The following is a 22422-nucleotide window of genomic DNA, read 5'->3' on the forward strand; positions in this document are numbered from 1 at the left end:
TTGATAATGTGTGTCAATGGATTCTTCTTCTTTTTTTTTGCATCAGTGTTTTACTTGAAGGAGATAAACCAGGATAAGCAAATTGTGTTTCATAACCATCCCAACAAAAAATTAAGGTCAAAGTGTTTGACAAAAAAAAAAAAAAGCCATCGACAATATAAAAACCCCAATTGAACATTCTCCTATTTTTCGTTTTTTTTTTGATTCACATCAACTCATCAGTCGTTGTTCATTGAAATCAAATCAAATAGTTTAATTTGGCTTTAATAATTTTCACAGCCTGGTTTAATTTTTTTTTTGTTAAATCTAAGTTGTTGATTAATTTCAGGTTTTTATTTTTTTTTGGGCTCCACGGGTTTCATATTTATATTTTGAAATCAACCGAGTATCTAACCACCTGTTAATTTTTTTTTCTTTTCCCACCAATTTTTTTGATTTCACCATACACACAACAACAACAACCAACTGAGTATGGAAACTTTAGAAATACATTCAAAGGATTTCCTTATCAAATGGATCAATGCTCCAGATAATTCTATTATTGACTGGCAAGCAAAACCTTTGAAGAAATCCATCAATTTTGCATTTTATAAGAAAAATGAGGATTCTTCCCTGCTGTCAAATGATTTAAGTTTAGATGTCCCTCCTCCAATTCAACCACCTTATAGTACAAGATCTCGATCAGCTTCAGCTGCATCAGTTAATCAATTTACAAAATCAAATGATGTCTACAAATTAAAATCTAGAGCATCTGCATTGTCCCTAATCAATGAATCGGATTTGACTTTAATTAAAAATTATAACAAATTAGTCGCCAACGAACTTATTCATGGGAAATTTGAAGTAGATAAAGGTGGTATGTTTGCTTTTGTTTTTGATAACTCATTTTCAAAGACTATTGCCAAACAAGTGGAATTTTCTGCTAAAATTGTCACAAGTCTCCCCCAAGAAGAATCGTCTGTAGCCTCTTCTTCTATTATGCCAGCACAACAACAAGTTTCTGATGCAAATGATCAAAATGTATTTGATGAAAGTGATTCTGCCCCAGGGGAAACTTTACAAAGTGTCATATTAAAGAAAAGGAGAAAGAAGTTACAAGGTTTTACCAAACGTTATTTTGTTTTGAATTTCGCAAGAGGAACTTTGTCTTACTTTAGAGTTAATGATGTTAAATTACGTGGTCAAATGCCTATTAAAGAAGCCATAGTTTCTGCAAATGAAGCCACTCGTGAGTTTATTATTGATTCTGGTATGGAAGTGTGGCACTTGAAAGCAGTCAACAAGGCTGATTTTAATGCCTGGGTCGGTGCATTCAATTCTATTAAAACCCAACAATCTGATTTACTTATGGGTCCAGAAAATGGTGCGGCTGTAAGCTCCTCTGCACCAGCATCAAATGGGTCCACGGCCATTGCCCCATCAACATCAGAATTGCAAATAATTGCTAACAAATTGGAGCAATTGAAAGTTCAACATCCTTCTCCATTGGCTGATGAAATTCATCAAGACTTTTTGAATTTGATTTATCAAACCAATGGCTCAGCTGGAGTGCAATTATCTGGAGCTGGCGATTCACAATCTGTTTTCTCCTCTGATTTCCATGATGCTGCAGATCATTTCGACGACACTGGTGTGTACTTTTTGGATTATGATGGTAAATTCCCACAAGAAGAAGAGGAAGATATGGTTGTTGAAGAGGAAACCTCATCCGACGATGAAGAAGAGGATGTTGATGTAACTAATATTCCAATAATGGCTGAAGAACCAGCCAGTCAAGATAAAGATTTACCACAGCCAACCGTCACAGCTGATGAAGATAACTTGTATCCATTACCACATGATCCAATAAAGAGAGATTTTGATATTCCAGTGTGTACACATACACCTCCATCTATTCTTAGTTTTGTTCGTAAAAATGTTGGGAAAGATTTATCCACAATTGCCATGCCAGTTACTTACAATGAACCTACTACAGTTTTACAGAAATTTGCTGAAATGCTTGAGTATCCAGAAGTTGTTTCCAATGCTTTAGGTTCTGACTTTGAAGATGCATCTGGTGAAAAGGTATTAAGAATTGCTGCATTTGCTTTGAGTAATCTTTCGAGTGCTCGTGCTAAAGAAAGAAACAAACGTAAACCATTCACTCCATTATTGGGTGAAACATATGAGTTGGTTCGTGAAGACCTTGGGTTTAGATTAGTTTCAGAGAAAGTTTGTCATCGTCCACCAGTTTTTGCATTTCATGTTGATACCGAATTTTGGACCCTTGACTATGCCTTATCGCCAGTACAGAAATTCTGGGGTAAGCAATCCGAAGTCACCACTAAAGGTAGTGTAGTATTGACTGATAAATCAACTGGAGAAGTTTTCACATGGACCCAACCAACCACTATGATTAAGAATATTATCGCTGGTAAAACGTATGCTGAACCAAGTGGAACTATCACTGTTAAGTCTTCTACCGGATATAAAGCAGTTGCTGAATTTGCTAAAGGTGGTATGTGGAGTGGTAGATCCGAAGATGTTGTTGTTAAAGCATTTGATGGTAAAAAGAGTGAATTACCATACAGTGTTGAAGGTAAATGGACAGAATCCTTTAAATTGAAAACTAAATCCACAGAAAAGACCATTTGGCAAGCTGGTGAATTATTACCTAATTATCAAAAGAAATTTGGTTTCACTAAATTTAGTGGTACATTGAATAAAATCACAGAAATGGAAAGAGGAAAAATGGCACCTACTGATTCAAGAAATAGACCTGATTTACAAGCATATGAAAAGGGTGATGTTGATAATGCGGAAGATTTAAAGAATAAATTAGAACAAGATCAAAGGGTGAGAAGAAAAGAAATGGAAGAAGCAGGTACAGTTCATGTTCCTAAATTCTTTAGACAAAAGGGTAATGGTCCAGTTGATGAATCTGAATGGGAATTCATTCAAGGTGAGAAAAGTTATTGGAATAGAAGAAAGAGAGGTGATTGGGAAGATTTACTTCAGTTATGGTAAACAAATGAGGTTTTAGAATCATACACAAGTTTATATTTATATTAGAGTATTATTTAGTTCTAGATTTATATTTTTGCTTACAATTAAAGTTCCACTCATATATGTATTGCGCATACAATTGGTTTAGATAATAATCCATCTATTTAAACATCGTCATCACTTTCTTCTCTATCAAGATCTTGTTGTCTCTTTAAAGTAGTTGCAATACAAATACTTACCAATTCATCTTCAGATAATGAGAAGATTGATTCATGACTGATATTTGAATTAGTTTGGGAAGAATTATTTATATTCAAATCAGCATGACCAAAACCCATCAAATCATCAGTTTCTCTTAAAGTATCAACATTTGAATAACCATAATATTCAGGTTTAGGAAAACTTGAATTCAAATTAAAGATTTTTTTTAATAAACCACCAAGATAAGGATTTTTAAATAATTTTCTATCTAATTTATTGGATTTCCCATCCCAATTATCAGTTAAAGAAATTTGATTTGGATTTAATATAGTATGAGTGAAAGAATATCTCAAATTCCAAATTCTTTTAATACTACCTTCATAAGAATCATTTATCCATCTATGTTTAACTCCTTTATATAAATAATCATTTATAGGTAATATTTGATGAGAAAACATAACTATTTTAAAATCAAAATTTCTATTATTTGGATCAGGTTTAAATTCAAAAACATAAGAATCATAATTCATATGAATAAATTTTTTAACTAAACAAAAATCATAATAATCTTTTTTATGATTAAAAGGATGTGAAGAAGTGGGTAAATATCTTTTAAAATTTAAAAATTTATCATGAAAACTTAATAAAATTGCTTCAACTTTAAATATAGGTACTCCAAATCCTTGCTGTTGAAGATCAATAACTTCTCGACTTTTATTCTTTTTCAGAAATGATGAATACTTATCATATGAGTCTTTAGAAATGAAGATTTTATAATCATCATCTAAAATTTTATTATCTATCATAATTTCCCATCCATTGGAATTTGATAGTGGTGGTGAAGCCTGATATTGTTGTACTTGATTATAGTTCAAGTCTCGTGATTGATATTGGTCTGGAGGATAATAATATTGTTCCTGTGGGGGAGGTGGTTGTTGATATTGTTGAACAGGAGGATATGACTTTTCAGGTGGTGGTTGTTGGTATTGTCGAGGCGGAGGAGGAGGAGGATAGCCCTTTTCTGGTGGTGGGGCATATGAATCATTAGGTCTTGGTGGAAGTTGGGGAGGATGTTGTGGAGCAAAATATCCCAGTGTTGGTCTTAATGTATATTGTGGAGGTGTATCTGTTTTCATTGTTGAAGGTTGAATGCTATATTGAAAATATTTTAAAAGCTCCATCACGGTCAATTCGTGGCTTTTTATAGTCCAAAACTAGATTGCAAGTTCGTGACTATTCATATCTAGGATAGCCCAATACGAAAATCAAATATTACCAAATTGGTACATAACACCGCGATTTTAAATTTTTTTTTAGTTGCAATCTCCGTAAATGCACAAATCTTCTTAGACATGATTAAACCTCGCAGAATAAGAAGAACATAAGATGAGTCTCTCTGCCGTATGTTGTAGAGAAAATAAAATTCAACAAATAGGGGGGTAATAATATCTATTGAGTTATCATTGATAATTGTTGAGCAATAACACCTGTTAACCACCTCCACCACCACCACTTGAAGATCTTTTCCTGTCTTCTTCAATATCCTTTTGTCTCTTCAACACAGTTGCTATACAAATAGTTACCAAATGATCTTCTGTCAAAGAAAATATAGTTTCATAATTAACATTTGAATTAGGGTTGGCTATATCGTCAATTTTTAATTCTGCGTATCCCGTTTTAAAAAATTGTTCTGTTTCTCCTAATGTATCTGAACATAAATTTCCATAATATTCATGTTTGGGTAATCTTGCAGATACAGAGAACATTTTCTTTAGATATCCTTCAAGGTAAGGGTTTTTATTAATTGTTTTATTTAATTTATCACCTTTACCATCCCAATTATCAGTTAATGAAAGTTGATCCGAACGTAAAATAGTATGTTTGAATCCAAATTTCATACTCCATCTTTTTCGAAAACCTTTCCCATGAGTTTCATCTACCCATCGATGTTTATTCCCTTTGTATATATAATCATTTATAGGTAATTGGCTATGAGAAAACATTGTGATCGTGAAATCCGATTTGCGTACATTCGGATCAGGTTTAAACTCAAAAATAAATGTATCATAACCCACATGAATGGTTTTCTTCACGACACAATACTCATAATAATCTTTATCAATATCAAATGGATGTAGATTAGTAGGTACATATCTTCTAAATGTTAGAAACTTATTAGTGAATGGTACATTTGGTGTAATTGCTTTGAGTATAGGTACACCAAATCCTTGTTCTTGAAGATCAATAATTTCAGGAGTTTTATTTTTTTTGAACACTGAAAATTTATAAGCTGCATCTAATGAAACAAATATTCGAAATCCATCTAACCAAAATCGATTATTTATAATAATTGTCCATCCTGGATTTTTAGTAGTTTGAAAATATTCTGGCAATTCATGTTGTTCAAGGGTTGAAAACTCTGGGGGAAATTCATCTTCATAATTATCTGATGATCTATTAGTATATTCAGGTGGTGTATCTGATTTCATTTCTATTGATTGATTGATTGATTGATTGATTCAATGTATCATCAAAGAAACAGATAAATCGAGATGGTTGATCTTGGGGGATAGCATTACTGGTTTTTTCTTATATATATAAGGCGGTTTTGTTTAAAAAAAATTGTCACCCCTCGTAAATACAAAAAAAAAAAAAAAAAACGCCGTTCAAAACGTGACCTCGGTGGTATAGCCGCATTGTTCGTTATAAAACAATAAACCGGTATTCGGATTCACAGGTATTCTGAAAATACGAGATTGTCAATGACAGAATATAATATTCTTCATCATCATAGATATCTATTAATAATGTTAATCAAAATATCTTAATCATCTAATAATCTATTTAGAAGGTCATGGCAAAGAAAGCAGCAATAATCACAGCAATGCTATTTCCAATTGAAGAACCATCATTCTTGGTAGTAATACTTATAGATGAATTAGCTTTTGTTGTATTTTTGTTACTAAATTTTGCATAAAGTTTTACAGGAATTGAACCATTAGTTTCATGATCAATTAAAAAGTAATCTTCAGTTGAGTAGTCATAAGGATCTTTAATGTTCTTAGCAGCATAAACATCACCATCAAATTGAAGTTCCCCATTATCCGCAATTTCAACACCGAGAGCTTCATCTTCTAAACCAGCTATAACCTGATAATTTTTATCTTCGAAAGTACCAAAATAAAAAGGTTCTGGACCACCTCCAATTTCAACAATTGCATAAAGTGACTTAGCTGTTGAATTATATTGGAATTTTTGAGTTGAATTACTCAAAAAAAGATAATTAACTGCTGCTCCTTCATGAATGGAATTAACTACCTTATTGTGAATTCCTTTATCATTGGATTTAACATATAAAGTAAGATTTGAAACAGTAGCTAAAACAGCAGCAATAAATGGTAAAATAGTATAGAATTTCATGTCGATACTTTTAAGGAAAATGGAAAATAAATATCTACTAAAGACTTCCGATAAAATGGGCTTCTTTTATATTGTAAAATCTACATTTATCTTTCATTTGATATGTGATGTTTTCTATAAATAAATAGTTCTAGAACTTTGACAGGCTTAGAGTTTAGTTTCTTCGTTTACATAATCGGGAAAATATTCACAGGGATGGTAGAATTGCAATAATTGTCCAAAAATAGATTTCTTTTTATCTTGAGATCTCGTAAATCTAACATTCTCAACGGGGTTTTTTTCATGTATATTATGTCCATGTAGTAAACTTATCAAGGAAAAGGGAGGGATGATTAGTTTTTGCATCGTCATCATTTCTAAGTTTTAATTATATATTGAAAATTGTTTCAGAGTATTCAAAGAGAGATTCGATCCATCTAATGTATTAATACACGAATTTCTTAATGTTCGAGCTATCTTAAAGAGAATTATAAATCTTCGTCTCTGCCATCTCCAAGAAGGATAATCAATAAACCAGAGCAATCCAAGTCAACTTTTCAAATATTGTAATTAACGGTAATGAAATCAACGTTGCTAACCCTAAAATATAACTTTCAAACATATTATAAATGACCAGCATGTTATTATTGTCCAAATTTTGATTTATAAATTCAACATAAATATCAACTAATTTTGTTGCATCAAGTAATAAGTTTGTTAAAATATATTCATTTTGAAATTGTTCATAAGGATGATTATGATTTTTTGCAATATAAATATATTCATCTCCATCAAATTCAAGTTTCCCATCATCTGAAATACTCACTAGTAGTGGATAGTCAGTTTGTTTTAATTTATAGACTCCGCTACCATCAATAGTTAATCGAAGAACCAACGGTTCTGAATTTGTTTCGATTGTTCTATAGATAATTCCTGTTTCTGAATCATACTGTAAATATTGGATATCTTGGTTGTTTGTTACATATAAATGACTCGTTATTGGATCATCATGATTGGAGTTAATATGATAGTTGTTTACTTTGGTATAATCTGATTTAATCAGCAATGTGATAATGGAGACAGTTGCAACAGCAATTGAAACAAATGTGAACATACAAAGGTATTTCATGATCTTCAATATATATGCTAAAACAACGCAACAATTTTTTTTTGTTCAAGATAAGGAGAAACTAAACTTGTTAATAAAGACTTTTATCTTCAAGTCGATAAACTATCTGGAGGAGAAGCCGTATAAATTGTGGGTTAAAAACTTTAACTGATAATTATGGTTACTATCTGGGATGCATGTGCGTATTTAACTCTACATAATATTTAATTCACTGTTATTTCTTCATTCTACCGAATTGGTTAACTACTTCCTTCAACAGTATCAATTTACATATCGGTAAACTCTTTGCTTTATTTGTAGTAATTTTCCTCTTCTCATATAACATACATAACTGTCTTCACTAATTACTTCTTTCATTGCCAACAGTAACAAGGATCATGATTGAATAGCTTTAATAAACAAGTATTATAGTAGCTTAAGTTACATGAAGTTTGTAAGGCACGACACGAAGTTTATTCTTCCCTTACTATCTACTTCTGGTATTCAATCTTTTGGTAGTCAACCACACGACTCAACATGAGAATCTTCTTTTTATTCGACACGACCATATATAAATTTAATCCACCGTACATAAATTCTGTTTCCCCCTTATTTACTAAAAATATTATGTCTGCGTGAAAATTGCAAAAACAAAAATGAAAATAATAATAATAATAATGCATCACGGATCTGTAGTAGGAATCTTGAAATGAGACGATATTCTTGTGTTTACACCTCAATTATGCAAATTTCAAATGCAGGGATGCACCTTTTAATTACATACCCCAAAGTCTTACCTTAATCTACAACGAAAGGGAGTAGGGTAAAATTACAAGGAGTTAAAACGGATAAATTGAAATAGTTAAACCATCACAGTAGTGTACGTCATTTATTTTATATTTTATATACTAATTTTGTCAAAAAATTAAATTAGAAAGAACTAAAAGGTATACTCAATAACTGATTTAGAAAATCAAACCAGCAACGGCAGCAGCAGCGGCAACGTAAGAACCAGCAGCAACAACATTAGCAGCACCTTCGTAAGAAGAGACAATGGCTGGGGTGGTTTCTTCAGTAACAGAAGATGAAGCTGGAGCTTCTTCAGTAGTAGATGGTTCTTGTTCTTCTTCAGTAGCAGATGGTTGTTCTTCTTCAGCAGAAGAAGCTTCTTCAGAATCGACGAATTTAGCAACGATCTTAACTGGGATAGCATCATCACCACCTTGAGTAACCAAGAAGTAATCTTGTTCAGATCTGTTGTATGGGTCATTGACGTTCTTAGCAGCGACAACTGAGTCACTACCATCGAAGCTGACGGTACCATCTTCAGCAATGTCGACTCTGATGGAAGATTGACCGAATTGTAAGAAACCTGGACCTTCAGAAACACTGAAAGGTTGTTCACCAACAGAAGATTCAATGTACAAAATGTATTTGGAGTCATCATAGTTGACAGTTTCAGCAACATTTGGAGCAGCCAAGAACAAGTAGTTGATGCCAGCACCTTCGTGGACAGAAGAAATACCGAAATCATTGACTTCAGAGTTGTCAGATTCAGCAAATAATTGAACTTTTCTAACGGCAGCCAAAGCGGATGGAGTTAAAGCCAAGATAGAAGCAACGGAGAATAAGAATTTCATTTTTGATTATATGTATATGTGGGTATAAAAAGTAGATTATAGAATGAAGAAAAAGAAAAATTAAAAGAAATAGAAAAGAAGTACAACTTCAAGAAGGAATATCATCTGGTTTATATACGGTTCTATTGAAAAGTAAAAACCAACCGACCAACCAAAATAAATAAATAAAAAAAAAAAGAAACAAAAAGTCTTAATGCATGTTATAACGATTACTTGGTCACTTTGTGTGTCTATATTTAGTACCATAAAAGCGAACATGTAAAACAAATAAAATGCGCTATTTTATAATTTTGTTCAACAACCATAATACAGAAACAGAACTTTTGTGCATGAAAATGGATAATTCATCTCTCCCTTTAATGCCGAGTTTTGAACAATCATGCAGCGTAGGGAAAATACAAAAAGTCAAATAAAAGAATAATTAGCAGTTATTCGCTGGAAGAAAATCTTAAAACAAAAAGTGGGTGACATTTTCGTGCGTGAATTAAAAAAAAAAAAACACACAATGAAACATGAAGAATGAGAAATAATGAATTACTCAATAATTTCTTACACAAAGGATTCTACTTGGCAAGTCAGTAACCTCTTCTTCATAACCATAGCACACCCAAATTCAGTAATAATAAATAAATAAATGAAAATAAAACCACTGATGCTATTTTTAACCCTTTTACAATAATAAGACGTGAAGGATGAATGTTTGTCCATCCCAAGTGAGGTTCTTTAAAAGTGTGTTTAACTTTAATGGTAGAATGATTGAGACATCTTATTTATGAGGCTTATTCTAATAGTTTAAGAGACATAGAATAAGGAGAATAATGGCTTTGATTGTTCAAGTTGAAATTATACGAAGAACAGAAAAGAAAACGACACATTTGGGGGGGGTGGGAAGAAAAGTGGATACAAAATTACAAAAACCAACAAAATCAAAACAAAACCATGCAAATGAAAATGAAAATAATAATTGACACGCATTATAATTTTTCACAGTTCGTGTAGTACGAGTTATTCCTGACGTCATAAGAACAACCACAATGTCGGAGGGAGAGAGAGAGGGAGAGAAAGAGGAAGGTGCCATGCAGTTATTTCAAATTGCGCGATTTCCTCTTCAATTCGTACTGACATACTGCTAACTAATGAAGCAAGCATACGACATGTAATCTATAACAGCCGCCACCACCACTACCTCTTTAACACCAGCAGTATCTCCACCACAGTTTTTATTATTATTATTACTATTATTATTACTATTATTAAAGTATTATTATTTATTATTACAGTGATTATTAGTAATTGGCTCAAAACCTTTATGGCCATTGCAACATGTTACTATTTTCTTATTAAAACAGAAGAACAATAGAAACGTAAACAAGGAACAGGTCTTTTAATCGTCTGGCTACAGCTCATACAGTATCTCTTTATTGTTCAGCAAGAAAAGAAAACCTTAAAAAAAAATGATGGAAAATTTCAGGAGCAATAAACTAAATTAGTAAGAATAAACGTGTCACTGGTGGGGTTATTGGTGGAAAGTGTTGAGTCACGCTTGCTTTATTTCTAAATATGTTAAGGTTATGAGTGGATGGGATATAACCACACCATTTTAACCAATAATGCGAACGAGGAAATCGCCGTGTGTGGATAAAAAAAGTTAAACCGCTGACATTACACCAATGCATAGATAATTAAAACACATCCCTTCATCTAAATGTTGACCCTCTTCATTCATGTACGATCGGCTCGAATGGATACGTGTGTACCTCAATATTTTTGTCCATTTCTCCACACTTTTTGGTTTTAAGGTGTGGCGAGTTTGATCTACGTCAATCCAACAATTGGAAGATAAAAATAGACTCCATTAAACATACATGATAAAACTTTTAATCATTAATAAAAAACAAATATATAGAACATAACCTAAAATAAACTAACTTAATAAAAGAAAACTGAACAACAATAATAATCCCTATGAATCCGAATAAAAACATGAAGTAGAAAAAGCTACGATAAATAATAACCTAATAGATGTCATTCTCCCAACTTGGAGGATACGTTTCGTAAATCTCTATGATTACAAAATCATACCAACAATAGCAGCGACACCAATAGCAAAGGAGCCGGTGATCATATTACCAGCACCCTCATATGAAGTGACAGTAGCAACTGGAGTGAAAAAGGTGGAAGTAGAGTTATGGTGGATACTAGTAACTGGAGCAGAAGTTGGAACTGGAGCTTTAGTGATAGTTTGTAAAGTAGTCTTAGTTTCAGTAGTAGTCAGAATGAGAACATCTGGAATGCTGACAGAACCGGAAGTTGGAATTTCGGTTGGTTTACATTTCTTATCACAAACAGTAAGAGTCAAAGTAGTTGATTCTGGGCAGTAAGTGGTGTAAACAGTAACGGTAGTCTTGTTGTTGTAAGCAGCTGTTTCTTCGGATGGTGGAACAATAGTAGTTTCTTCAGTTGTAACAATAGATGAACTTTCTGGAGTTGGAACAACAGATGAACTTTCTGGGATGGTAATAGCAGAAGAACTTTCAGTTTCTTTTGGTTTTTCATCAACGAATTTTGCAACAATCTTGAATGGAATTGATCCTTCAGCACCATTAGTAACAACAGCAAATTGTTCTTCAGAGTATCTGTAAGGATCGTTAATGTTTTTAGCAGCAGCAATAGATTCAGAACCTGGGAAAGAAACCAAACCATCATCAGCAATTTGAACATTCAATGGTTCACCAGCAACACTGAGTTGAAGAATATTTCCAGAAATAACAAAATATTGTCTGGCTGGTGGAGTAGAACCCAATTCAGCAAAAATATTATTGGTTTCATCATCAAATTGTAAAGTTTGAGCAGTACCTGGGGCAGCTAAAAAGAAATAGTTAATACCAGCACCCTCATGAATAGAAGAAAGACCAAAAGTGTTGATTTCTTCGTTATCTGATTGAGCAAACAATTGGACTTGTCTAATAGCAGCTAAGGCAGATGAAGATAAAGTTAAAAGAGAAGCAATTGATAAGAATTTCATATTGTAAATAATCTTTAAAATTAAAACTAAAAGCGAGTGAAATAAATGTTTGGTGATGGGATAAAGTGAAAAGCAATATTGCTAAGAATAATAATATTAAAAGAAACAAGAAGGGGGGTTAAGAAGAGGAAATAGACTTGTTTAAATATTATTTTACACCAAGGAACATTTGGATTTTCTTTTTTGGTGAATTAAAATACTTTATTCTATTTTTATTGTTGTCTTATGTTTATGTTTTCTTATGCTTGTCATTTCACATACAAGCAAGCTTAATTAATTAGAATTTCAGTTTTGTATTCTGTTTGATGATAAACTTCTAAATTTAGCTTTGCTTTGTATTTGTATTTGGTAGATGATTTTTTGGGGGGCTTTTTTTTAGCGGCGCTTTTTTTTGCGGGTTAATTTTCATTTCTTTTTTAGATCTTTGCAATACACAGGTGATGGGGAAGAAGAAGGAAAAAAAATTTGGAACGATGAGGTCATAGACATTGTTCCTATGGTTTGATGCCAGGTAGCTTTGCAGTGTATATTGCTGGTTCATACAAACAGTCGCAATTAACTATGATTCTATTGGTGAATACAATGTACATCATGGTGTAGACAATTAACATCATGCAAGTAATTTAAGGAAACTCGGAGATATAACGTCGTTCTATGCATTGCTATGAGAGAATAATAAAGAGAGCCCGTAATGACAAATGATTTTCGATGAGATCATTAATGCAACTCAAAAGAAACAACTAAAATGAAAATAAAAGAAAGATACCATAGCAAGGTTATTATTGGAAACTCAATAACAAACAATGATCATCAATTTAAGCATTAATCACCTCATAAAAAAAATTCAACTTCCTTTCTGTTTCCCCAACGGAAAAACCGAACAACCAGAAAATCTTTCTCGAGGATTTCTTTCTGTTTTTTTTTTTTTTTTTTACTGGTTGTAGTAAAAGAAATTTTGCGCAAATGCCTCCCCTGCGGGAATTTCTGTAGCCAGCAATTGCGCCCTTACTAGTCCCCGCCATATTCTTATTCTGTTTACCACTTAAGCATCAATTAAGCCAGGAATTTTCGATGGTTGGCTTTGATTCTAACGGTGCTTTGTAATCACTAAATCCAACGTATATCGTTTCGTCATCATCATCATCATCATCATCCCAGATTAAACAGATGTGTTGCTGGAAAGTTCGGCGTAAATTTTATTGTGTATGTTTCGGACTTCTAACGGTCCTTACTCTTTAGTTAAATCCGATAAATGAATGACAATTGGAAGAAAAGGAAAATTTTTTATTAAAGACCCAAAGTGCCAAACTTAGTAAGCTTGAAATTCTTCTTATCTGTATCAACTAAAGTGACTTCCACAAACAGTAGTTGATTCGATTACTTTGGAATCCTGGTATGTTATGATCCATTCCACCAATGAAATAATGCTGGTTATGAATCCAAGGGACGTAAAAGACTCAAAAACATAAAAGATTTCACCTCAGTCTATGAGGAATCAACATCTCGTTAAAGTTTTATAGTTCCAGTAGTAGTTGAGTTTGAATTCCATCACATACATGAACTCTCATGACGTTGCCGTTTAACATCAACGTGAATAATTCAACTCCTATTTGTTTTCCGAGTTTACTTTTTAGAAACACTCACACATTCTGTAATTTACTTGGTTCTTGCTGTATAGCACTGATATACTGAGTATTAGCCACTACAGTTCAACTGAAGCCAAAGGCAAACACAGTAGCTAATCTGAAGTCTACGGGTTTCGATGGCGGTTTTTAGATACAAAAAAAATATTGTCTGTACTTCCGATACATTCATACATTTAGTGGTAAGCTTCTGTAATAAAACAATTATTTCTAATATAAGTGTATCTTCAGATAATTAACTGATTATTTCTGTTTATTATAATTATTTGTGATAAGGATTTTTTTTATTGTTGAATATCAATCAAATTTTGCCAAAATATCTTTGTAAAAAGCAGTACCAGGCCTTACACGCGCTATCAAATCACAAATATTGTACTATGTATGAACCGTCTACTTGATTGCTTCCACAAGTACAAGAATATGATCAATTGATTCAACCCGACTATTCACACCATGTTTCGTGTGTAATAGGCTACAAGAATACTCTCAAAGTGGGAACATTAATTACACCAAATTAGCAATGCATTAAAAATAACAACTGAAAAATTTGTTAGAATAATCCAAGCAAAAAACTATCATTTTCTGGATCTACTAAATATATTACACTATCTTACATGTCCGTGAAAATTCATTCTTCTTGTCAATTTAATGATAATGATCTACATCACGTGACACAGACACAAAAATACTACTTTTGCCAGTTGTTACACGAAAAGCCAAACCATGAAGGGGCAAAACAAGAACCGAGAAAAGTACTTTTGCCGTATTAGAGCCGTGAACAGGTTGTGATAGTGCATGTTTTGGTGTTATTATGTATATCACATTGTTTCGTTATGTGTTCACGTTCCTCTCAATACGAGATTTCTAGCGACAACAAAAGCCATGAAATTCTTGAAAAAAAAATTTTCCTCCAACCAGACGAAAGCTATTACATCGGTATCAAAAGTGAGGGGAGGAATGGTATCATATTGTTTCATCCCTTGAATATTTCATCATCATCGTCTTACTTTTATATCGGCATGTAAGAGATCAGATTAGCGATAAACGATGTGAAAATCTGGAATGATGAAAAGATGACGAAAAATATATGTCATAAAGTAGTACACGTGCGAGTAATTGATTGTTCAAACAATTTTGACCAAGCTATGGAAACAAGTGATCCTTTTTTTATTTTTTGCTGCTTAGGTAATTGCAAGTAAAATTTTCAAAGCAAAAAAAATATGTAGTCCTTTGAAACACACACACACACACACAAATATCCGTTCCCTCTCACATCTCAGACATTGGTAATTTTTTGAGGATTTTTTTTTTTTTTCAGAAAGAAATTTCAAAGGTCATTCAGATAACAGTTGCTTATATTCAACTGTCAGCACTATCATACGATAAGGATCACTTTTGGTTATACTTCTCCACATCAGTCTGATCATAAGAGGCAGTATTAAAATTTAAAGCGTAGTATTTTAAGATTTGTGATCTTTATAAACTTCTATTATTCTAAAACAATCAAGAAAAAAAATCAGTTATCAATTCAAGCCAGTTCATATAAGAAACTACTCCCACATACTCTTTTTTATTTCACCATTATCAACAAATACAGACTTTATGGAATTACGATAATATATTAAATCACATGTTCACTAGATTAAAAGAGTTGTATAATCGTCATACACGAAGTCGATTTCATTATGGGTTCGGATACTATCTAAGAGAAGGTATTCACGATGTGGCATCAAAAATACATCCATATGCCAAAGTCCTTTTACCAAATTTCAGAGCCGTGCATTATTTTTACATCATAACATTAGTAATAATTGGTTCAATTTTAATCTACCCCGTCAAAACCACAGCATACATCGATGCTTTATTCTTTGCCAGTGGTGCTTCTACACAAGCAGGATTGAATCCTGTCAATGTTAGCGATTTATCACTTTACCAACAAATTATCATATACCTACTAGCATGTTTAACAACACCAATTTTCATTCATGGATCTTTGTTATTTGTCAGATTATATTATTTCGAACGTCATTTTGACAATATTAAAGAAAGGTCATTGATGGATTATCGAATGAGAAAATCAGCAACACTAGCGAGAATGGCAACCAAGGAAACAATGAGTTCCACAAGATTAAACACTTTCAATAATCAAGTACTAGGGTTCAAACAAAGACGACAAGAACACGAGCAAGATGAAGAGAAGGGGTTATCATCTACACCACCATCTTCAAGTACACAAAATTCAGATAATTTGACAGCATCATTCATACCAGAAAACAATGGAGTGGAACATCATAGCGAACCATCAGATACTGAAAATGAACTGATAACACAAACAGATGAAAACCGTGATTCTGGAATTAACGGAGCAGAAAGAATACATTTTCAGGAACCGGTACGTCCTGCTCATGTCCGCTCAGATTCAGCCATCAAATTTGGTACATTACCTAATCCAAAAAGAAAAAAGTCCATCGATCCCGAAGATATGTATCGCTCAATCAATATGTTGCAACAAAATAAGAAAAACCAAGAAAATGAATCAAACGAGGTTCATTTCTCAAATGTTGAATCACCAAGTAAGAGACGACCTTTTAGTCCAACAAGTATAAGTTTTCAATTGGGTGAACGTCCAGGAAGCAGGAATAGTAATCATCACTACAGCCATAACAATAACAATTTTTTCCATCATACCCATCATAATAATGATGAAAACCAAGATGATGATGACGATGATGACGACGATATTTTGATTATCAAACCACCTAATGAAATTGAAAATTCCGATTCAAAGAATCCAATTTTTACAAAAAAGAAAAAGAACCCTTCACATAATAGAGATGCTCCTTCAAGAGCTAAAAGTTGGATAGCAAATCAGAGGAGAAAGAGTATTGATCCATGGACTAACAAATTAAGGAGAACATTATCAAATAATAATAAAAGGAAAACTCTTCTTAATGCCCATACAGATACCGAAGATGATTTTGATGACGAGGACGAAGAAGAAGAAGATGCTTCTATTGATTCGGAGAATCAAGTGACAAATGAATACCATGGAAATGACCATGAACACGCTGTTACTGACGGAGAGGATGATGAGGATGTGGAAGACGATGATAATGATGATGATCACGATGAAGATGAAGACGATGAAGAAGAAGACGGTGCTCCGGTTGTTAAATCCCAGTCACATTTAGTTCTTCCGTCAAGAGATGCAACTGGTGGGAAGAAATTTGTCAAGAGGAGCAACACACTTGATATTCCAGATGTTCGTAATGATTTTAGTGAGGATATCACAGACAACAGGACTACCAGGAAAACACCACGCAAAAGACCTACTAAAAGAAGAACACCTAGTTTCAATTTACCAAGGAGAAGTAGAACGCAATCGATTGATAATGACTCCATTGAGAATGTTGACACAAATGATTCATATCAACACTTGTCAAGAACCATGAGTGGTAATTATTTGTCATGGGCACCAACTGTTGGAAGAAACTCGACGTTCATAAAAATGACTGAAGAGCAAAAGGATGAATTGGGAGGTATAGAATATCGAGCAGTGAAATTGTTAATCAAGATCATTGTTGTATTTTACATTGGATTTTTAATTTTTCCCGGTATAGCTTTACTCATTTGGATTTATTGCATGCCTCATTATAGACGAGTTGTACGTGAAAGTGCGATCTCGCCTGCATGGTGGGCTATGTTTACTGGGCAATCGTCATTCAATGATTTAGGATTCACTTTAACTCCAGATTCCATGTCTTCATTCAACTCAAATGCGTTTGTGCAAATCCTTTGTTCGTTTTTAATTGTGATTGGTAATACAGGGTTCCCGATTATTTTGAGATTCATTATCTGGGTGATGTTTAAGTTTTCTAGACCATTGAGTTTAACCAAAGAGTCCTTGGGATTCTTATTGGACCACCCTCGTCGATGCTTTACATTGTTGTTCCCTAGTGTTCCAACTTGGTGGTTGTTTTTCATCTTGGTTGTATTGAATGGATTTGATTTGGTGGTATTCTGTATTTTGGATATAAATGATGACTCATTTGATGGTATCGATAGGGGATACCGAGTATTGAATGGGTTATTCCAAGCTTTTTGTACCAGAACAGCTGGATTCAGTATTATGGATTTATCTCAATTACATGCCGCTACCCAAGTGAGTTACTTGGTGATGATGTATATTTCCGTCTTACCGATTGCCATTTCCGTGAGAAGAACTAACGTCTATGAAGAGCAATCATTGGGCGTTTATGCCAAGGATGAAGGTGGCAGTGGAGATAGTGTAGATGAAAATAGACCTTCCAATTATGTGGGTTCACATTTGAGAAACCAATTGTCTTATGATTTATGGTATATCTGTGTTGGATTGTTCATCATATGTATTGCTGAAGGTAGTAAGTTACAGAAGCAAGACTTACGTTTCAGTATATTTGCCGTATTGTTTGAAGTTATTAGTGCTTATGGTACCGTTGGTATGTCATTGGGGTACACTGACACTGATTGTTCATTTAGTTCAAAATTCAATGTTATTTCAAAGTTGGTGATTATTGCCATGATGATTAGAGGAAGACATAGAGGTTTGCCATACGCTATTGATCGTGCCATTATGCTTCCAGATGCAGATATGAGACGTCATGATAGATTACAAGAAGAACACGCCATTAATAGACAACACACTATGGAGAGAACCACAACATTAGGCAGAGTTGCCACATTTGGTGGTAGTCCTATGGATGGTGGTAATAACTTAATTACCAGAGTACTTACAAATATCGAAGGTAGAATTAAACGTCGAAGACATTCTACTTACTCCGAGGATTCATCGTCCGGTAGATCAAGAGACCTGATGGCAGGAGAAAGAAGCCAAATGGTTAGCGAGAACCCAAGCTATCTTGTTACAACTGTTAGTCATGTGTAAGTAGATATAAAGTATGAAGATCGAAATGAATCATTTTATTTATTATATGTTTTTGCGTGTATTAAGTATCGCTATATCTCACATTATCCCTCGTTTTACAAATAATTCTTTCTATTAGCAGTTCTTATAAATCTTCTTAATTGCCATTCAACATCTGCATCCTTATTATCTGGTAAACCTAATCTAATTTCATACAATCTCATTTCAAATCTTGGACCAACTTCACTTATTTCCACTGAATCCTTTGCTTTAACATAAACATGATGTCTAACAGATATATAATCATCATTATTAACAAAAGTTATAACTCTTGAACTATCTTTTTTAACACCTGGAGGGAATAAATGTTGTAAAATTTTAACTACTCTTTTACCCAAAGGAGTATTGAAATTTTCAAAAATTAAATGAGGATAAGATTCAGATACATTACCTAAATTAGGTAAATCATGTCTTAATTTAACATTATGTAAAGTAAATATAGCAGTTGGACCATGAGGAAAATGACTAACTGTTAAACTTGAAGGAACACCTCTATGTTCATGTAATAAAATCATATCTGAAATTTGTACTCTACTACAAGTACTTACTAAATCAGACATAATATAATTACCTCTATTTAATTTTAAACTATTTGGAAACATTAATTTAATTTCTTTCAGAAATTGTAATAATTTAACGGATGGATCACGAGATGTAGTAATTAAAACTTTTGGATCTGATATACCTGATAATGCTGAATATTCATCATCAATTTCTAAATTATTATCTTGAACACTTTCATCATAAATAAAATCTTTTTGTAATTTTTCATCTTCTGCAAGTTCTTTAGAAAGTGGTTTACCTGATGCTAATGCTGCTTTTAATTGTTGTCTTTTTTCAGTTAGTGATGCTTCTTGAAGTTGTAAAGCTTTTCTATAAAGATATTCTCTTCTTTCCCTGGCTTGTTTTCTAATCATCCTGTATGAATTTTGCTATATTTAGTTAATGAAGGTGTAAATGATAATGATAAAATATCAAATGTAATGATAATATAATGGGAATAGGAATTAAAAGTATATGTTAGAGATGCTACTTTGATAATGAGTTCCATGAAATTTTTTTTATAAATATTTTTTTTTTTAGAATTTCTTGCGCAGAGATGATGGTGGTTTGTGCTGTACACGACCTCATGAATTCCGACACTAGACTAAACTATGGGTTAAGTTTCTATTGCAGAATGTTCTTCAGGTGAACCGTGAGGGGCTGATTAGAGTATAGAGGGGATAATATCTGCTTAGATTGAATACTATAATAATTTGTGATTTGTGATTCCAACCAAACGTATACGTTCCCCACAGATACGTTTATTGGGATCATACCATTTGATGTTTAGTTTAATACTCTTCTATTTCTAATGTGACGTTTAAATACCAATAAATGATCGTACTCCCCCCACTGGTTTGGTCAACTATGGGAGTATATTACAAGTTGAGTCGTATCCGTTGGACCGTCAATGGTTTGAGTTTTCACCACTTTTTTTTCTTCTCCCTTACCAAAAAAAAAGCAAACTCCCCAGGAATTTACTTCCATCAGCTTAGAAGTTCGGCGAAGAGAGAGAAGAAAAAAAAAAAGCTAATTCATACTTTTCATCTTCACCATTAGCTATTACAGAATATGTCTAACCATCAAGTTAACGATGACTCTGATAATGATCAGGAATCATTATTAGAATTCGAAAGATTAGGTTCTACTTTACCACCAGCTTTGAAAAGATCAGCATCATCTTTATTTGAAGCAATTCAAGCTACCCCAACGGCTGGTACTCCAATTGCAGCTATTCCAACATCACCAAGTGCTAGTAATCCTCATCATCCTTTTAATAATGATCCAAATTTGAAATCTCCACAACCTCAACATGCAAGAGATAGTTATCAACAAATTCCAGGAAGACCTCCTCAAGCTACTCCAAATTTAAGAAACAGCAATTTTAGACAACACTTGATTTCAAAATTGTCTAAGCTGGAAAATGGTAGAGAAAGTTCTCCAATCCCATTACCAAAACCAAGATTCGATGAAAACACATATAAGCCAGCTTTGAATACCAAACAATCTTCCACTGGTGTGTTATGGGCTACCGAAAGAGCTTCGGAGTATGGTTATGATTCAGAACACGTTGGTGATTGGGCTAATTTAGGTCAAGGTGCTCCAGAACACGGTGACTCCATCCCAGGATCATTCCCAAGACCTAAACAAATCAACTTGCCTGTTGATTATCGTGAATATGCTCCAACTGCAGGTATCAAGCAACTTAGAGAAGCAGTTGCCAACTATTATAATGTTACATACCGTCAAGGAAAAACATCTCAATATACTTACAAAAATGTCTGTATTGTTCCAGGTGGTAGAGCCGGGTTGACTAGAATTGCTAGTATAATCAGTGATGTTTATTTGTCCTTTTTCCTTCCAGATTACACTGCTTATTCTGAACTTATTGCAACAATGAAAAATTTCTCTCCCATTCCTGTCCCATTGAAAGAAATGGATAATTTTGAAATGCATTTGGAATTGGTTAAGGATGAATTGGCTAGAGGTATGGGTGCGCTTTTGACTTCTAATCCAAGAAATCCAACTGGTAATTGTTTATCAAGAGATCAATTACGTGAATTACACCGTATGTGTCGAGAAAAATGTTTACTTATCATGGATGAATTTTATTCTCATTATTATTATGATGAAGGATGTACTGGTTCTTCAATCAGTTCAGCTGAATACGTCGAAGATGTAAACCAAGATCCAGTTTTGATTTTGAATGGTTTGACAAAAGCTTTTAGATTGCCTGGTTGGAGAATTTGTTGGGTTGTTGGTCCCGAAGACTATATAAATGCCCTTTCCTCTGCTGGTTCTTATTTGGATGGTGGGTCAAATTCTCCATTGCAACACGTTGCTGTTGAATTTTTGCAACCATTGAAAGTACAACAAGAAATGAAAGCTTTACAAATGCATTTCAAGATGAAGCGTGATTATGTCATTGGTAGATTATCCAAGATGGGATTCCCATTTACACAAAAAACAATTCCAAATTCAACTTTTTACTTGTGGTTAAATTTGAGCCATTTACCTGGAAAATTGAGTAATGCCTTGGGATTCTTCCATGAATGTTTACATGAAAAAGTCATTGTTGTTCCTGGTTTCTTCTTTTTGATTAACCCACAAAATTTAGCCCATATTGAAGAAATTATTTGGTATCATTATGTTAGAATCAGTTATGGTCCTGAATTACATCATTTAGAAGCTGGTATGGATGGTATAGAACGTATATTACATAGATTCGGTTGCTTACCTTACGAGATTGGCAACTAAACTGTAACAAACGAAAAGCCACGATATAATTTATCAGAATAAATTGAAAATTATTAAATATTACATTAAAAAAAATCAAACACGTAGAACTCTAAATGAAAACGTCTATAAAATATTAAGGAGGAATTATGCAATAACGTGGGAAAACGTAACAACGT

At 33.2% G+C, this 22422-nt stretch overlaps 11 protein-coding genes across 11 annotated transcripts; 3 read left to right on the top strand and 8 right to left on the bottom strand. All coding sequences in view use genetic code 12, as the record gives it.

Annotated features, from left to right (window-relative positions):
* Positions 1-471: 471 nt before the first annotated feature.
* Positions 472-3006, top strand: OSH3 (oxysterol-binding protein related protein; the record flags this gene model as incomplete). Its single annotated transcript, XM_002545518.1, has 1 exon — positions 472-3006. One exon carries the CDS (start codon positions 472-474, stop codon positions 3004-3006), a length of 2535 nt encoding a protein of 844 aa, XP_002545564.1.
* Positions 3007-3149: 143 nt separating this feature from the next.
* Positions 3150-4367, bottom strand: CTRG_00346 (uncharacterized protein; the record flags this gene model as incomplete). Its single annotated transcript, XM_002545519.1, has 1 exon — positions 3150-4367. One exon carries the CDS (start codon positions 4365-4367, stop codon positions 3150-3152), a length of 1218 nt encoding a protein of 405 aa, XP_002545565.1.
* Positions 4368-4676: 309 nt separating this feature from the next.
* Positions 4677-5675, bottom strand: CTRG_00347 (uncharacterized protein; the record flags this gene model as incomplete). The annotated part of the gene is made up of 1 exon (XM_002545520.1): positions 4677-5675. One exon carries the CDS (start codon positions 5673-5675, stop codon positions 4677-4679), a length of 999 nt encoding a protein of 332 aa, XP_002545566.1.
* A 355-nt stretch (positions 5676-6030) lies between these two features.
* CTRG_00348 (uncharacterized protein) lies at positions 6031-6606 on the bottom strand (the record flags this gene model as incomplete). The annotated part of the gene is made up of 1 exon (XM_002545521.1): positions 6031-6606. One exon carries the CDS (start codon positions 6604-6606, stop codon positions 6031-6033), a length of 576 nt encoding a protein of 191 aa, XP_002545567.1.
* Positions 6607-7111: 505 nt separating this feature from the next.
* CTRG_00349 (uncharacterized protein) lies at positions 7112-7714 on the bottom strand (the record flags this gene model as incomplete). Its single annotated transcript, XM_002545522.1, has 1 exon — positions 7112-7714. The coding sequence occupies one exon, from the start codon at positions 7712-7714 to the stop codon at positions 7112-7114; it is 603 nt and encodes a 200-aa protein (XP_002545568.1).
* Positions 7715-8658: 944 nt separating this feature from the next.
* Positions 8659-9333, bottom strand: CTRG_00350 (uncharacterized protein; the record flags this gene model as incomplete). Its single annotated transcript, XM_002545524.1, has 1 exon — positions 8659-9333. The coding sequence occupies one exon, from the start codon at positions 9331-9333 to the stop codon at positions 8659-8661; it is 675 nt and encodes a 224-aa protein (XP_002545570.1).
* On the bottom strand, positions 8667-9227 carry CTRG_00351 (uncharacterized protein; the record flags this gene model as incomplete). The annotated part of the gene is made up of 1 exon (XM_002545523.1): positions 8667-9227. One exon carries the CDS (start codon positions 9225-9227, stop codon positions 8667-8669), a length of 561 nt encoding a protein of 186 aa, XP_002545569.1.
* A 2068-nt stretch (positions 9334-11401) lies between the features above and the next one.
* Positions 11402-12358, bottom strand: CTRG_00352 (uncharacterized protein; the record flags this gene model as incomplete). The annotated part of the gene is made up of 1 exon (XM_002545525.1): positions 11402-12358. One exon carries the CDS (start codon positions 12356-12358, stop codon positions 11402-11404), a length of 957 nt encoding a protein of 318 aa, XP_002545571.1.
* Positions 12359-15631: 3273 nt separating this feature from the next.
* TRK1 (Trk1p) lies at positions 15632-18925 on the top strand (the record flags this gene model as incomplete). Its single annotated transcript, XM_002545526.1, has 1 exon — positions 15632-18925. The coding sequence occupies one exon, from the start codon at positions 15632-15634 to the stop codon at positions 18923-18925; it is 3294 nt and encodes a 1097-aa protein (XP_002545572.1).
* Positions 18926-19020: 95 nt separating this feature from the next.
* On the bottom strand, positions 19021-19881 carry IMP4 (snoRNA-binding rRNA-processing protein; the record flags this gene model as incomplete). Its single annotated transcript, XM_002545527.1, has 1 exon — positions 19021-19881. The coding sequence occupies one exon, from the start codon at positions 19879-19881 to the stop codon at positions 19021-19023; it is 861 nt and encodes a 286-aa protein (XP_002545573.1).
* A 697-nt stretch (positions 19882-20578) lies between these two features.
* On the top strand, positions 20579-22264 carry CTRG_00355 (pyridoxal phosphate-dependent aminotransferase; the record flags this gene model as incomplete). Its single annotated transcript, XM_002545528.1, has 1 exon — positions 20579-22264. The coding sequence occupies one exon, from the start codon at positions 20579-20581 to the stop codon at positions 22262-22264; it is 1686 nt and encodes a 561-aa protein (XP_002545574.1).
* Between the last annotated feature and the right edge of the window lie 158 nt (positions 22265-22422).

Source organism: Candida tropicalis (assembly GCF_000006335.3).
Source record: "Candida tropicalis MYA-3404 genomic scaffold supercont3.1, whole genome shotgun sequence".
NCBI classification, from domain to species: domain Eukaryota; kingdom Fungi; phylum Ascomycota; class Pichiomycetes; order Serinales; family Debaryomycetaceae; genus Candida; species Candida tropicalis.